This window comes from Heterodontus francisci, chromosome 10, assembly GCF_036365525.1.
Source record: "Heterodontus francisci isolate sHetFra1 chromosome 10, sHetFra1.hap1, whole genome shotgun sequence".
Lineage (NCBI taxonomy): Eukaryota > Metazoa > Chordata > Chondrichthyes > Heterodontiformes > Heterodontidae > Heterodontus > Heterodontus francisci.
In genome coordinates, this window is record NC_090380.1 from 36,287,127 (window position 1) to 36,304,923 (window position 17,797).

The window sequence follows — 17,797 nt, forward strand, 5'->3', positions numbered from 1 at the left end:
GCTCACTCTTGGGCAATCCTAGCACACTCTTGGGCACGCAGGCACAGTATAGACACAACAAACTGACCTTTGGGCAATGCTAACCCACTCTTCGACACCCCTCGCATGCACTTGATGCCCTAGCACACTCCTGCTAATCTCTAGCGCATGTTTGGACACTCCTATAACACTCTGGGCACCCCTAACACACATTTGGGCACCCCTAGTACACTCTGGGCTGCCCTAGCACACATTTGGGCATCTCTGCCACTCTCTGGGCACCCCTAGTACACTCTTGCACACCTCTATTACACACTTGTGCACATCAGCATACTCTTGGACACCACTAGCAAACTCTTGCCATCCCCTAGTACACTGTTGGGCACCCCAGAACACTTTTTTGGCACACCTATTGCACTCTGGCGTACGCCAAGCACAGATTTGGGCACCCCTAGTACACACTTGGACACCCGAGCACACTCTTGCCATCCCCTAGCACATGTTTGGCCACACCTAGCACACACTCGGCCATCGCTGTCACACTTTTGGGCACCCCTAACATACACTTGGGCACCCCTATCATACTCTGCACACCTAGTATACACTTGGACAACCCTAGCACAATATTGGCATGTACCATCACCCAGCAAACGCTTGGCACATTCGGGCACGCGTCTGCAAACCTTGCACAAGCTTGGGCACCCCTAGCGCATGCTGTCATCCACTAGCATACTCTTTGTCACCCTGATCAGGTCTTAGCCACACAAGCACACAGTGGGCACAACAAGCACACAGATGGACAACCTTAACCCACTCTTGGGCATGCCTAGCATACACTTGACACCCTAGCACGCCCCTGCCGAACTCCAGCACATGTTTGGACACACCTATCACAGTCTGGACACCCCGACACACACCTGGACACCCCTAGTACACTCTGGGCTACCCTAGCACTCCATTGGGTACCTGTAGCAGACTCTGGGCACCCCTGGTCTACTCTTGGACACCTCTGTCACATTCTTGGGCAACCCGAGCACACTCTTCAACAATACTCGCACAATCTGGGCACTCCTAGCTCACACTTGCCGTCTCCTAACACGCACTTGGGCACACCGAGAACTCTCTTGGCCACCTCTAACACACACTTGGGTACCCCTAGAACACTTTTGGGCACCCCACCACACTCTTGCACACACCTTTCACATTCTTGCCATCCCCTTGCACACTCTTGGTCACCTGTATAACTCTCTTGGGCACACCTATACTCTCTTCTGCACACTTTTAACACTCTGGACATCCCTATGACACAGTTGGTCACCTCTAGCACACACCTGGGCACGTCTAGCATGCTCTTGGGCACCTGTGGCACACTCTTGTCATTCTCTAGCACACACTCTTGGACAACCCTAGCAGACTGTGGGCACACTGAGCACATCTATCACATACTTGCCTCCCCTAACACAATCTTGTGTACCCCAGCATACACTTTGACACCACTGGCACACTCTTGCCATCCCCAAATAGACTCTTCGGCACACTATCACACACTTGGGCAACCCTGCAACATTCTGGCATCTCCTAGCACATTTTTCCCATAACCTAGTACAGTCTTGGCCACACCTAGTACACTCTTGGTCACCCCAGAATGCACTTGAGCACCACGACCACACTCTTGGGCACTCCTAGCACCTTCTTTGGCAAACCTAGCACACTCTGGGCACTCCAATCACACATTTGGGCAAACCAGTCCGCTCTTGGGCACACCTCGCAGGTACTTGGACACTTGTCATCCCCTAGCACATGTTTGTTCACCCCTATCACACACTTGGGTACCCCTAGCACATTGTTGGTCACTCCCAGCACATTCTTGGGCTCCCGTCACGCATTCACACAGATACACACACACAAGAAAAGATACAAAGTAGAGTGGTAGCATGCATTAGAGTCATAGTCATAGAGAGATACAGCACTGAAGAGTTTGTTGTTTTAAAAAAACCTTAGAACCTTTCTGGGAGGAATTCTTTCAGCGGCGCAGGCCTGAATGTTCGTTGTCTTGAAAAGGGTGAAGTGTCACAGGCTCCTTGCGGCTAAGCCTCAATCTGAAATCGATGGTGGAAAATCTGGTTCACTTTCGCAGATGGGGAGCTCCCAAGTCACCTACAATTTCTTTGCTGTAGTAGTTAAAAGATGTTATCAGCAGGACTCCTGCTTAATTGGAACTGTCTCAGGATTATTCTGGCTGGAAAAGACTTTCTCTGGCTGTTCTGCCTCTCTTTCTCTCTCCAGAGAGATACCTTTTAAGGTAGAAACTTGTCAGGGTGGGGTGTTGGTCAGGTGACTGAGGGCTCTCTCCCCTGTGGTGATTTATACAGTGTTCCAGTATATGGGAGCCATTGTGACATGATGGAGCCTGAATGTGCTCCATTTTGATAAATGGGCGTTATTTCACACATTATTTTGACCTTGGCTTCAAAGTCAGCCAGTCTGCAAAAGTCTTTATTAGCTCCATTCCTGCAGATTGGCTTTGTTAGCATAGAATGGGCTATTTTCCATTTCAACATCTTTTCCCCAAAGCTAATTTAGAGGTGGATAATGGATTTTGTCTTCAACAAACAAACATGTTTATTGATAGTATAGGATGGGTCATCTGACCTCTACTCCAACTTGCCTGTGACACTTTGTGTGTTTCAGTTCAACAGTTGACGTTTATTTCATAATTCCTACTGTTCATTTCATATTTCATTATTGTTCCCGCCATGAACATGACAATAATCATATGAGTATTACATTGGACAATAGAGATTGTTTAATTGCAGTATTATCTACATAGCATTGCATAACATATACAGCACAGAAACAGGTCATTTGGCCCAACTAGTCCATGCCAGTGTTTATGTTCCACATGAGCCTGCTTCCATCTTTTCTCATCTTAATTTATCATCGTAACCCTCTATCCCCTTCTACCCTATGTGCTTTCCCTTTTAAATGCATCTATACTATTTGCTTCAATCACTCCCTATGGTAGCAAGTTTCACATTCACACCACTCTTTGGGTAAGCTAGTTTCTTCTGAATACCCTATTGGATTTCTTGATTACTATATTATATTGATGACCTCTAGTTATGCACTTCCCACAAGTGGAAATATTCTCTTTGTAACCATTCTATTAAAATCTTTCATAATTTCAAAGGCCTCTATTAGGTCAGCCTTCAGTTTTCTCTTTTCAGCCTGTTCATCCTTTCCTGATATGTATGCCCACACATTTCTGGTATCATTCTTTGTAAATCTCTGCACTTTCTCCAGTGTCTTTTTTCATGCTTGTTTTAATTTGGCGACCAAAGCTGCATGCAGTACTCTAAGTGTGGTCTATCTAAAGTTCAATACAAACTTAACATAACTTCCCTATTTTAAAATTTTATCCCTCTAGAAATAAAGCCTAGTACTTGGTTTGCCTTTTTTGTGGCTTTGCTAACCTGTGGCGCAACTTTTAGTGATTGGTGTATTTGTACTCCAAGATCCATTTATTCCTCTACCCCACCTGGACTAGCAACTTACAAGTAATAAGTAACCTTCCTATTCTTCCTGTCAAAATGTACTACTTCACATTTATCTGTATTGAACTTCATTTGCCAATTATTTGTGCATTCTGCAGGTTTATTAATGTCCTCCTGTAATTTGTTGCAATCCTCTTCAGTATTGACTATTCCCACTAATTTGGTATCATCCGCAAATTAGAAATTGTGTTTTTGATTGCAAAAGTCCAATTCATTAATGTAAATTGTGAACATCAATGGTCCCAGCACTGATCCTTGTGGAACACCACTTCCCATCTTTTGCCACTGAATAATTACCCTTTACTCCCACTCTCTGCTTTCTGTCTTGAAGCTAGCTACAAAGCCATTCTGCCACTTGTCCACTGACTCAGCATTCTCTGACCTTATTCATTAGTCTCTTATGGGCACCTTATTGAAGGCCTTTTGAAAATCCAGATAAATTACATTTACTGCATTACCATTGTGTACTCTATTTGTTACCTCCTCAAAAAGATCAATCAGGTTTGTCAAGCAAGATTTTCCTTTTGAAATCCGTGCTGACTATTCATTATTATGGTTTTCTTTTCTATATGTTCTTCTATTCTCTCCTTTAGTAGGGATGTCATTATTTTTCCCATCACCTATGTTAAGCTGATATCTAGCATACTCACTCCTTGACTAAGTTAAACTCTGAATTTTCAGAGTTTATTTTTACATGACTGTAGCGTCAGTAAAGACATTACATTTTTACTGTATAATGTATATCATTCCCGCTTAAATAAGTAACTTCCTAAATTTTAGCAGTACAGATGAGAGACAGGTGCTCACAGAAACCAGAAAATGCATTGTGGGACAATGCACCTCTAAGCTGAAATTAAATATCTGAGCCAGTTTTCAGGGACTAGTGAGAACTAAAATGTAAGTACTCCTAATTAAAATTTGGTATGTTAGACTCATTTATTGAACCCTGTCAGTCTGTCTTTATCTTTTAATAGACACAAGTTAGTTAATAATGACAAATCCGTGTGAAATGTTTGTATTGTTTCTTACAGAACTTTTGACACTGTGAGTTTGTCGTTGGTGATGGATTATGACCCCTTTAATGCTGCTCCAGTGATTCAATCTCATAGTAAAGTACTGAAGCTAAGCAAATCTCAAGTATCACCATCATGTCCCCAGTATCCAGCAGAACCTCCATTAAAGAAGCCGAGACTGGAGATGCAAGACATAAACGATCTGAGCAGCTGCCGTAAGGAAGACCTGTGTTTTCAGATTTACAAAGATCTTACACAGACCATCACAGTTGTAACAAACCTATCACCGCTGCTGGTGTACAATAATATCCACTGCTCTGTATTATTACACGGTATGATGGGTCCTATTCAGAAAACCGAATTAACAAAAAGAGAGATGATTGTACCATGTGGGAGAGTATCTTTAAACTTGGAGGACATCTGGAATGAAAAATATGCAATGAACCTGTTGCAGAATACTTGGCTATGTACAGGTAACTAATGATTTTTAAATTAAAATGAGTTGATGTGAAAATGGGGAAGATTTTATTAATTATTGAGTCAACTCAAATAAAAACTGCTTATATAACGTGAAAAAATAATTATATATAGTTACCAGTAATCTCAATGGGACTGCATCAGCCATAATATAGGGATTTTCATATTTAACATGCTTGAAGTTTTATTTTTAATTTTCCTGCCGAAAAAGATGTCACAAATTTCAAAAGCAAAATACTGCGGATGCTAAAAAAAACTGGAGTTATAAAAAAAATTAGAACAATTTAAAAAAAGGTACATTTTTGCCTTCAACAAGATGGAAGATACACTCACATGACAAATACCATCTCCTGCATGGATGTGAGCTATCCACTAAACGAGCTGAAACAAAGATATCCACGGATTCTATGACTCCAGATACACTTACTACAGTAAGGTGTGAACATCCCTCATCTTATCAAAATGGGCTGAAATCAGAAGCTATTGTATAGCCCCTCAGGAACCAAAAGCCTACACCCACATGGGTGAAACTAACACTTTATGACTTTATCTTTTTTGAAGAACCAAGCAAGTCATCAGTTATCAAGTCATCAGAACATCAAGATCATTAGTCTGGAAGCTCCAGCCACAGAGAGAACATCGAAAGCCATCTTTAATTCCAGCACAAGGCTGCGGGAGAGAGAGAGAGATCAATTCCAGCTAAGACGTTTGAACTCTGCTGAGACAAGTTGGTAACCAACTGCAGCAGAGAAATAAGAGAATGCCTTTTGAACAACTCCTCCACCTATGAAAATTGAACTAAAAGATACCAGCACCATCTTCAAAACTGAAGTAAAAACAAGAAATGCTGGAAATACTCAGCAGGTCTGACAGCATCTGTGGAAAGAGAAGCAGAGTTAACGTTTCGGGTCAGTGACCCTTCTTCGGAACCGTTCCTGAGTATTTCCAGCATTCCTTGTTTTTATTTCAAATTTCCAGCATCCGCAGTATTTTGCTTTTATTCAAAACTGAAGTGTTGTCTGCCAGGAGACCTCAGAAACCCAGCAAGGGCAAGACAAGCAGCAAACAGGCCTGCAACTTTAAAACTTGCCTTCTAAGAGGATCCCACAGGTCTTTCCTGAAAACAGCAGACTCTTAATACCTCTTACCCTTTATCTGCGATCTATCTTTTTTCTTGAGTGTGCATAAGAGAGTGAATGTATGCGTGGGTGGTATTGCGAACATTCCGGGTGATTATTATTTAATAAATATTTAATCTTCTGTTTTAAGCTTAAGAGAAAACCTGTCACTCTCTGTTTATTTGGTCAACAAAACATTAATTTAAACAAAAACACCAGCCACTCCATTTCCCACCTGGCCATAACATGACAAAAGGGACGATAGTGCAAGACAAAAGGAGATGGTAATGAACAAGTAAAAAGCAAAAGATGGGTCTAGAGGAGATGTAAATGGCAATAGTGAAATCATCACCATCAGCTGCTGTCCAAATAAAAATGGGGCAAATGTTATGATCTGAAATTGTCGAACTCCTTGTTGGGTCCACAAGACTGTAAAGTGCCTAATCGAAAGATGAGGTGCTGTTCCATTAGCATATGTTGAGCATCATTGAAAAAGTATGGGTAGAGCAGGGGCAGGAATGGATGTTGCAGGTTCCGGGATTTAGATGTTTCAGTAAGAACAGAGAAGATGGTAAAAGAGGGGGGGGGTGAGGCATTGTTAATCAAGGAGAGTATTACAGCGACAGAAAGGACGTTTGAGGACTCGTCTACTGAGATAGTATGGGCCGAGGTTAGAAACAGGAGAGGTGAGGTCACCCTGTTTGGGAGTCTTTTATAGACCTCCAAATAGTTCCAGAGATGTAGAGGAAAGGATAGCGAAGATGATTCTCAACAGGGGCGAGAGTAACAGGGTAGTTGCTATGGGGGACTTTAACTTTCCAAATATCGACTGGAAATACTATAGTTCGAGTACTTTAGATGGGTCAGTTTTTGTCCAGTGTACAGTATGTAGACAGGCCAACCAGGGGCGATGCCACATTGGATTTGGTACTGGGTAATGAACCCGGCCAGGTGTTAGATTTAGATGTAGGTGAGCACTTTGGTGATAGTGATCACAATTCGGTTAGGTTTACCTTAGCGATGGGCAGGGACAGGTATATACCGCAGGGCAAGAATTATAGCTTGGGGAAAGGAAATTATGATGCGATTAGGCAAGATTTAGGATGCGTAGGATGGGGAAGGAAACTGCAGGGGATGGGAACAATCAAAATGTGGAGCTTATTCAAAGAGCAGCTACTGCGTGTCTTTGATAAGTATGTACCTGTGAGGCAGGGAGGAAGTTGTCGAGCGAGGGAGCCGTGGTTTACTAAAGAAGTTGAAGCGCTTGTCAAGAGGAAGAAGAAGGCTTATGTTAGGATGAGACGTGAAGGCTCAGTTAGGGCGCTTGAGAGTTACAAGCTAGCCAGGAAGGATCTAAAGGGAGAGCTAAGAAGAGCAAGGAGAGGACACGAGAAGTCATTGGCGGATAGGATCAGGGAAAACCCTAAGGCTTTCTATAGGTATATCAGGAATAAAAGAATGACTAGAGTTAGATTAGGGCCAATCAAGGATAGTAGTGGGAAGTTGTGTGTGGAATCAGAGAAGATAGGGGAAGTGTTAAATGAATATTTTTCGTCAGTATTTACAGTAGAGAAAGAAAATGTTGTCGAGGAGAATACTGAGATTCAGGCTACTATGCTAGATGGGATTGAGGTTCACAAGGAGGAGGTGTTATCAATTTTGGAAAGTGTGAAAATAGATAAGTCCCCTGGGCCAGATGGGATTTACCCTAGGATTCTCTGGGAAGCTAGGGAGGAGATTGCAGAGCCTTTGTCCTTGATCTTTATGTCGTCATTGTCGACAGGAATAGTGCCGGAAGACTGGAGGATAGCAAATGTTGTCCCCTTGTTCAAGAAGGGGAGTAGAGACAGCCCTGGTAATTATAGACCTGTGAGCCTTACTTCGGTTGTGGGTAAAATGTTGGAAAAGGTTATAAGAGACAGGATGTATAATCATCTTGAAAAGAATAAGTTCATTAGCGATAGTCAGCACGGTTTTGTGACGGGTAGGTCGTGCCTCACAAACCTTATTGAGTTTTTCGAGAAGGTGACCAAACAGGTGGATGAGGGTAAAGCAGTGGATGTGGTGTATATGGATTTCAGTAAGGCGTTTGATAAGGTTCCCCATGGTAGGCTATTGCAGAAAATACGGAAGTATGGGGTTGAAGGTGATTTAGAGCTTTGGATCAGAAATTGGCTAGCTGAAAGAAGACAGAGGGTGGTGGTTGATGGCAAATGTTCATCCTGGAGTTTAGTTACTAGCGGTGTACCGCAAGGATCTGTTTTGGGGCCACTGCTGTTTGTCATTTTTATAAATGACCTGGAAGAGGGTGTAGAAGGGTGGGTTAGTAAATTTGCGGATGACACTAAGGTCGGTGGAGTTGTGGATAGTGCCGAAGGATGTTGTAGGGTACAGAGGGACATAGATAGGCTGCAGAGCTGGGCTGAGAGATGGCAAATGGAGTTTAATGCGGAAAAGTGCGAGGTGATTCACTTTGGAAGGAGTAACAGGAATGCAGAGTACTGGGAAGATTCTTGGTAGTGTAGAACAGAGAGATCTTGGTGTCCAGGTGCATAAATCCCTGAAGGTTGCTACCCAGGTTAATAGGGCTGTTAAGAAGGCATATGGTGTGTTAGCTTTTATTAGTAGGGGGATCAAGTTTCGGAGCCACGATGTCATGCTGCAGCTGTACAAAACTCTGGTGAGACCGCACCTGGAGTATTGCGTGCAGTTCTGGTCACCGCATTATAGGAAGGATGTGGAAGCTTTGGAAAGGGTGCAGTGGAGATTTACTAGGATGTTGCCTGGTATGGAGGGAAGGTCTTACGAGGAAAGGCTGAGGGACTTGAGGTTGTTTTCGTTGGAGAGAAGGAGGAGGAGAGGTGACTTAATAGAGACATATAAGATAATCAGAGGGTTAGATAGGGTGGATAGTGAGAGTCTTTTTCCTCGGATGGTGATGGCAAACACGAGGGGACATAGCTTTAAGTTGAGGGGTGATAGATATAGGACAGATGTCAGAGGTAGTTTCTTTACTCAGAGAGTAGTAGGGGCGTGGAACGCCCTGCCTGCAACAGTAGTAGACTCGCCAACTTTAAGGGCATTTAAGTGGTCATTGGATAGAGATATGGATGAAAATGGAATAGTGTAGGTCAGATGGTTTCACAGGTCGGCGCAACATCGAGGGCCGAAGGGCCTGTACTGCACTGTAATGTTCTAATGTAATGTGTAGGATGTCAAGGACAGAGAGGTCAGAATGGGAGTAGGGCAGAGAATTAAAATGACAAGCGACGGGAAGCTCAGGGTCACGGTTGCAGACTGAACGGAAGTGTTCCACGAAGCGAACACCCAATCTGCAATTGGTCTTCCCAGTGTAGAGGAGACTGCATCATGAGCAGAGAATACAGTATACTAAATTGAAAGAAGTAAATAGTCGTTTAACCTTTGAAGGAGTTTTTGGGGCCTTGGACAATGAGAAGGAGGAGGTAAAAAGGCAGGTGTTGCATCTCCTGCAGTTAGATTGTAAGAGGATGGTGTGTTGTGGGTGATTGAAAAGTGGACCAGAGTGTTTTGGAGGGTACAGTCCTTTTGGAATGTTGAAAGGGGAGGGCAGGGAAAGATGTGTTGGGTGGCATCGCGCTGGGGGTGGCAGAAATGTCAAAGGAAGATCCATTGAATGTGGAGGCTGGTGGTGTAGAAGATGAGGACTAGAGGAACCCTATCATCATTCTGGGAGGGAGGAGAAGGGGTGAGAGTAGAAATGTGGAAAAGAGAACCACGGTGGGGGAAAATCCTTGGTTGAGGAAAAAGACATATTAGAAGCACTGGTACAGAAGGTGCCATCTTCAGAAAAAATATGACAGATGGAGAAAATGGAAGAATGGAATAGAGTCCTTACAGGAAGTGGGGTGGGAGGAAGTGTAGTCAAGGTAGCTGTGATGAAAAACTTGTTTGAATGTTCTAAAATTGCTGCATTGAATGAATGCTCAGAGTTCTGTACTGAATTTTATTCTAGCGACAGGCGCCCCAGTGGTGGGCCAGAAAGTGGGGGGAGACTCCGCCATGGTTGCCCATTGGACCCCTGTTACTGTTTCACAGTATGTAATTAACTGCACCACTGGGAGCAGTGGCCACAGCCAGTACTGCAGGAGACCATTCAGTAACAAAGAGAGAAGACCCTGGGAGAGGGTTGAGGCCACCGAGGCCATTCAGGCAGGCCCTGGTGATGGGGGCGGTGGGGGGTCTTCCTGGAGAGGTGGCAATCGTTGCTGGGGGGTTGGCGATCAAAAGGACTGAGACCAGCCCACTCCTACAACCCCGCCAGAAGGCTGCCAGATTGTACCTGGCAGCGTCTCCCCACAGTGGCGGGCCCCTATGCCTTCAGTGAAATTGAGGTGGAGGTAGAAAGAGGCCCTTTCATGGCCATTAATTGGCTACTTGAGATCCTAATTGGCCTTGGCTGGGGAAGTCATTCTCGATCTTTCCCGCCCTGGGCTACATTGGAAGGCGTTGGAAAGGCAGCGTGCGCTATGCCCCCTCCCTCCGCACTCCCACCACCCCCCGCCCCCCCCCCCCCCCCCCCCACTTTCCGATGCATTTTTATGGGGTCCATAAAATTCAGTCCTCAAGTCTTTGGTTCGCACCCTATTCTGCGTGCTGAGTTAGCTGCTCGCAGCCAGCTCAGTGCCTATAAACGGTGAGGGCACTGCACTTGGCTGGAGTCCCCTTTGTTCATTTATTTAAAAAATAATCCGCTGGAATCCACTTTCATTTGCTATCTGATGAACATTTCTGGAAGATTTACATAAGTGTGTGTATGTGTTATGCTAAACCCCCCCACCTGCCAAGAATGAGGCACATTAATTTTTTCATGAACATTGATTTTAAACTGTTACTGGAATGAAGAAAGGACTTGTTGAACATATCAGCCGTGGCTGGAAAAGACATTTGCATATTAACAGACGGTGATTGGAAGGACAAAAGACCATTCCCTGACATATTCAACCCACAATGGACCTTGATCACCAGGTATTGTGTGTAAGAGGAGCATTCCAGAGATTGCTAAGGTGATACAATCCAAGACATTGTCAGACCAGTTAGTCACATGACTAACCTGCTTGGCTATCTGGGTTGTTCTGAATTGTACAAACAGTTTGAACTGGGAGTGTCTGTTTGCTCCTGGACTGAGAAGATCTCGCCTGTCTGCTCCCATCTCTTTCTCACAAGCCTCTGATTCCACTGCAGACACATGAACCCCAAGAGAGAAAAGTCTCCTACAGCAAACAAGGTTTAAGAAGAATACAGGGCCCCAATGAAAAGCAAGGTCTACCTACAATCAAGGACTCTACAGTGAGCCGAAGAACCGTAACAAACTCTTCAGATATTGCCTCAAACCTTCCCGCTTTATTTTTCTTCTGCTCTTTTCTGTCTCTATTTGCATGTGTGTATCACGTATGCATTCTAGCATGGGTGCGTCATGTATCCGTCGACGGTAATTGAATTAGAGTTTAAGTTGAATAAATTTCAACTTTCCTTCTTTAAACCTAAGAAAGCCTGTTTGTGCTGTTTTCTTTGCCTTATAATTGGAAAGCGGTGAACAAGGATTCACCAAGGGGGAGCTAAAAACAGTGTGTTTAAAAATAAAACCCTGTTACAGTAAGACCAGGTGAAGGCTGAGAGGGACCCCTAGGCACCTTTCTCACCTCATCGTAACACTATGGATATCAATTAAGAACAAATTTGGACCTGCATGTAATGTCCCCTACAGTCAAATCGCCTGCCATCACTCATGGATTTATGCCCTGCATCAGTGATTGCCTTTGGGAAAGGGCAGAGATTTAAGAAACAATACACACTTTTGAGAGGTTTTCATTTCACTACTTGCTACTGCCATTTTAATTTTGTTACAAAGCTACCGATCATACCCTGCCCTGTGTTGCAACAATAAATCAGACACTCAAATGCATTGTATTTTCTTTGGTCCACATACTAGTTAGCTCGGGAGATTGACTTTGTTTGGCATTGTGTTCATTGTCACATTATTTTGCTTTTATGTTTTTAAAATCCCTAAATATTAATTGTTCCTAAAGTCAATAGGTCGCACAAAATTATTTGATATATCTGTTGGTTGTTGAATTCTATAGTATAATCTTTGCATAGTATTTAAAACAGAATGTTTTGTACTATCTGTTTAATCATATAATGTTTCATCTCTAAACAGCTCTGTTCCTATGACATTAGAATTTTCTTTCATTATGACTACAGGTCTTTGAAGCCAGCCAATGATTTGACTTGTAAAGAATTTGAACAACAGCTCATCATCCTAGAATAACAGTGCTGTGGTACAGTGCTTATGCCAAATTGAAATATTTTGCAACACAATAACAATTGCAGTGTGGTTGTGGTCATCATACTCTTTCCCAATCAAATACAGCTTTCAACCTAGCTAGACTTCATTAACATCCACTTACTATATTATCAATCTAATGCAGATTTAGCCTTCCTACAGTTCTAGCTGATTGCTTTATGTTTCATAATGTGTATCCAAATCCAGGAAGGACTACACTTTTCAGAATTTATTTTGCCTGACGTCGCCTATTCAGATTTTTCCTGCACTGAGCAATTATTTTTTCTAAAACTTTTTGTATTGTGTTAGCAGTGATTTTACATTTTTTCTAATCAAAATAATTAATTTGAAATGTTTAATGCTAGGTTTTAAATCATTACATGTCCCCAACAATTAAAATCCCTTTGCTTTCTGGTTTCCTTTACACCTTTCTGCGTTCCCGAAAGTTGGAACTGCCGGAAATATGATTGACTAGAATTGTAATAATTGTGCCAGCTATGTTCTAATAACTTTGTCAAAAAGTAAACAATGGATATGAAGCTGTTTCTGTGAAATTTGATACTAATTTTGTTCATGACTTTGGTCTTTTATGGCCACAGATGAAATTCTGCAGATTTTATTAGACATTGTGTTTTTTTTTAGTCCTGTGGTATTCCTGTTCTCCTCTGTTAAACGTCACTCCTCTGTCTGCAACAAGACAGCAGTCATGTGACCATTTCTAATGCTCTACGAAGAATGCCTTGTTGACATTTTTCCCCACTAAATTCATGTTTTTTTTCATTAAACATACTGCATTGTGTGTTCCATGGAAAAATACTGCATTCCTTCTAAAACAGCAAAACATCAACTTGCTGTGAGCACAGCCATAGATGATCCACGAATACGTATTGAATTATAGGGCTCAGTGTGTATCAAATGCTTCAGCTTCACAGTCTGCACAACTTTCTGTCAGCTAGGATGGTTTCCCTTTGCCCTTTAACATACCTCTCAGATTAGGAACTCTGTGCAGCACTATCACACATGCTCCAAACTCATTCAGAATTTTTCTTGAATAATGTGAAATTGCCAATTTGCAGTTTTTTCACTATGAAGGCAACCAGTTTTGGTTAAAATTGTTGTTGGGTAATGAAGTAAAAACCTGGTTGATTTTGGTTTCCGCTGGTATTTTTACACCAAAAATAATTATGTATCTCCTCACCTTGCCAAACTACCTTATTATGGTCAACACTTTGTTTCAATCTAAAAGGAAGTCTGCCCATTTGAAATACCTGAGAATATCAGTATCCATTCTCATTTGACAATATCTACAATAGCTTCTACACCACATTCCCTCATAGACAGTGTCTGTTCAGGGTCAACAGATGAAACTTCCTCCAATGAACCATGCATCCCAAAATTCCTGGAAAAGGATCTACCACTTCACATTGGAGGTCTTGGAAAAGCAAAAAGAGTACCAAGAGCAAGTCGGCATATTTTGTACCCTCCTCTGACCATTTTTCTTGCTAGTTTTTGACAATTCTTAGTCATCTGCCCTAATGGTTCTTGCTAAAACCAAAATGTGATGGCAGCAGGTAAAAATCCTGAAACAAAAACAGCACATAGCAAGTCACTCATCCCCTGTAGAGAGATCAAATAAGTCAACATTTTAGGGTCCTGCTGTTCTTCAACTTTTGCTTTTCAGAAAGTAACCCTGCTACAATCCCCTATCCAGGAAGGAAGCCAACGCCAGTTCATTTCTCCAATATCATTCCTCTGGTGACCTACATATGATTTTAGTCCAACTTCTGCGACTAAGAACATCTAAATAGAAAAGCTCATGCAATGCTACATGATCAATTTAACTTGTTCACAGCTAGACCAGTGAAGTATGAAACAGCTGATGCTGGCAATCTGAATTAGCAGCAGAAAATAATATTATAGTAAATAGCTTGACTTGAAAAGCTAGCACCAAAGTCTGAATGGCCTCCTTGAGTACAGTAATTTCTGTGATGGTCAGTCAGCAGAAGAGAGCAAAATAGATTATTGTGATGGATGAGATTCTTCAACAGAACACAGATTAATTTGTTACTATCAGCATATCCTCCTCTATTGCCTGATTTAAAATGATTGGAGTATGATTCTTTTCCCTCGGATGAGACCAGGAATCCATCTCGGGCTATGTGATATCATGGGTCAACCCTGAATCATCCTGTCTAAAATGGTCAAAGTATATTTTCTGTTTGTGTAGCTTCAAATGTTGTAACAAATACAGTGATATTTTACCTTGAATATCTTATTGACTACTTTGTTTTTCATTGTTTCAGGTTAGCCAAAAAAGAAAATTTTCTAATGGAATAAAAATTTATTTTGAGGTTTATTGTAATGAGAAGCCTTCAGTCAAGTCTATCTTTAATCCTTTTAAGTATTCCTTTGGTTTATCAAAGATTTAGACTTTATAATTACCTCACTTTTAAATTAATGTTATTGTGTTATCACTTCCATTAGCTTGCTCATAAAGATTTCTCCTGAAAAATTCAGTTTACCCACTGTGGTGGAATTTTTATGTTCCTGTAAGTTTTAAAATAGCTGTGATCCCAGCTGTATTGCTTTCTAATGCTTGAATAGTTCTGCACGTAAATGTTCTGCACACACTACTCTGAAACAGATTAACCTGACAGATTTAAAATTCTGCTATCTGGATGAATATTTATGGTTACGTTTTCTTACAGTTTACAGGTTTTGGAATATCTCAATCAGGTTAAGCCATCATGGCATAAAAATAACTGGAACATTTTCATAAAATATTAACCATCCATTTACATGACTTTGTCCTGCAGATTACCATTAGAGTATTTTTTGTTTCCACAGATAAGGCAGTAGAAGATTTTTATACCACTGTGGCTGCCTCTCGAAGGTCATCCTTCAGAATATTTTCCCCTGATTATACTCTGGCTCAGGTGAAAGATTGGCTTTTGGGTCCAATGCAATGTGAGCCTTTGAAAATCTGCCCAGAATATCTGCTGTGCTCCAAAAGAGGACCTCTATATGGTATTCTTCTTAACTGGCATCCACAAAATCCTTTTAAAGGGACTTTAATGGTGTTTTGCAGGTAAGCATTTCTAGCAATATACTTGAATAAGGCAGAAACTAATACGTTGTGTACTATCCTCTAAGCACAAAATTTGTCTTTATCACATGTTACCTCACCATTGGAGAGATCAGAATGATGTTATATATATCTTCATTAGATCATCTGTATGTAAACGTGTAAGAATGAAGTTGTGTCAATCCCTCGGTGCAGATCTCATTGCAGTCAAGGAAGTGAAGTCTAGTTATTTCAATTGTGAGACACCTACTGTGAGAGAAGGAAAAAATGTAGCAGAATGAAATTGCACCAACCTCACTTTATGTATAACTGTAAAGTGATAGATATGAATAATATGAAGGCACTAATCTCCTTGTAGGATTCAGAGGATGATGGTTACATTCTCTACAAATTTATTGTTTTGATATACTCTAAATTGATCAATAAAATGAGTAATCCCTCACAGACGTTATTCAGATAATTCTCTTGAACTGTAGAACAGTTTCCTTAAAATGCATGGAGAAGTATATTTCGTGCAAAACAGGGTTATTGTATCAACTTTTTTTCTTTTTGTGGCAGTCATTATACATCAGCTTAATGATGAATCCTGGTTATTGATGTAACCGTTTCAGTCTTACACCAAACACCCTTATGCCCTCTTTAGCTTGTCATTATCTCTTAGGAGATTATAGTTCAACCCTACTTCAGGACTTTAACATATTATTAAGGCTAACATTTCAATACTGAGAGCGTCCTGCGTTATTAGAGATGCTAAATATCAGACGAACTGTTCAGCTGCGGCTCTATCTGCCTATTCAGGTGCATCAAAAAGAAAAAAAATCCCATGGTATCTTGAAGAGGATCAAGGAGTTCTTCTGAGGTCCTAGCCAATATTTATTCATCAACCAACAGCACCAAAACATCTCTCATTTGCTGCTTGTGGGACTTGTTCGCAAATTGGTTGGTGTGCTTGCCTGTAAAACGAGTGACCACACTTAAATAGAAAGCGTATTGCATTGGCTGAGCAACACTTTGGGATCCCCTGAGGTCATGAAATATGTTTTATAAATGCAGTTTCTCTTTTGTGTTCGAACAATAATGCTGTTAATGTATGCCTCACCTCAATTCAGGCATGTCCACTCACAATTTCCTTTTAATTTTTTTCTTCACAGAAATCAATCATTTTTGCTGATGTTCCTTCATGGCCTCATTGGAGTCCTTCCACAGGGTTGTGTGGTAACACACTTAATTAATGGTACTGAAGACCAAATTACAGACATTTTGGGATGTGCTCTTGAGCAAGAGACACTTGCCCTCCGAAACTTCATCACTTCTGCTATCTCAGAAACCGAGACTAAGTTCACAATGAGAGCCAAAGCAGTGAAAAAAATGAATATTTTGCCTAGTACTCCCTTATTCGATAGTGAGGGAAAGCTAAAGGAGTACAGAGAGAAGTTTCAAATTGAACAAGAGCAAAGTACTTTGGGGATGAACCTGTCAATCACAGGTCCTCAGTATAGAGAAATTACAAAGAAATTGACTGATATGCAGCTAAACACTGATAGCTCTGCATGGAGGCTCAGTAGATTCCACAGTTCATTTTCTATTTCATAATTAAGATCTAATTTCTTTGAATTCATCTGAGAAGCTAATTTGATTAGACACAGAGCCTGTTTCTTTGATCTTTCCCTTTTTTTTAACCTCTCTTGCCATGCTGGTGCTAAAACTCTTAGTACTGGCACCAAAGCAATTTTTACCCTTATGCAGAAATATACATGTTGTTGATTGTATGACAACTTTCTCTATTTAGTTCTTGTGGGAAGAAAATGAAACTTAAATGGTTAATCAAGAAAAAAGTAATTGTATTTAAAATTGAATTCCAAAATGAAATACATTTTGTAATTCCATAGAAGCTATTCACATCCATTATAAATTCTACATATAGCCATAATGTACTGCTGTTTTTTGTGTCTCTTTCTTTGTACATTCGTCAATCTCCAAAAGAAGTTAATCACAGACAATACCAAGTACACAATGAACAGTGTGTCATCATTGTCCTCCGTTTTTATGCCACAGACGATTTGCAGGTACCAACAGGGAATATTTCAGGAGTTAAACGCTTTGCTGCATATCATTCCATTTGAGAAAATAACCAAAACCCTGTTTTGTTTATAAGCCCATGACATACACCTCAACATGAATCAGCAGCGACAGAGGCAGCAATATTTTCTAGCTGTTGACTTCTCCAGTGCAGCGCATTGTTGTCT

At 41.3% G+C, this 17,797-nt stretch overlaps 1 protein-coding gene across 5 annotated transcripts in view; it reads left to right on the plus strand.

Annotated features, from left to right (window-relative positions):
• The window catches only part of fancb (FA complementation group B), a 63,490-nt gene extending 46,019 nt beyond the window's left edge, over positions 1–17,471 (plus strand). For all 5 annotated transcript variants that reach the window (XM_068040442.1, XM_068040439.1, XM_068040440.1 and 2 more), the window contains exons 7-9: positions 4,565–5,019; positions 15,314–15,554; positions 16,703–17,471. In XM_068040442.1, coding sequence (XP_067896543.1) covers positions 4,565–5,019; positions 15,314–15,554; positions 16,703–17,144 — 1,138 coding nt within the window. In that variant the 3' untranslated portion in view covers positions 17,145–17,471. The remainder of the gene's footprint in view (positions 1–4,564; positions 5,020–15,313; positions 15,555–16,702) is intronic.
• Positions 17,472–17,797: the final 326 nt, after the last annotated feature.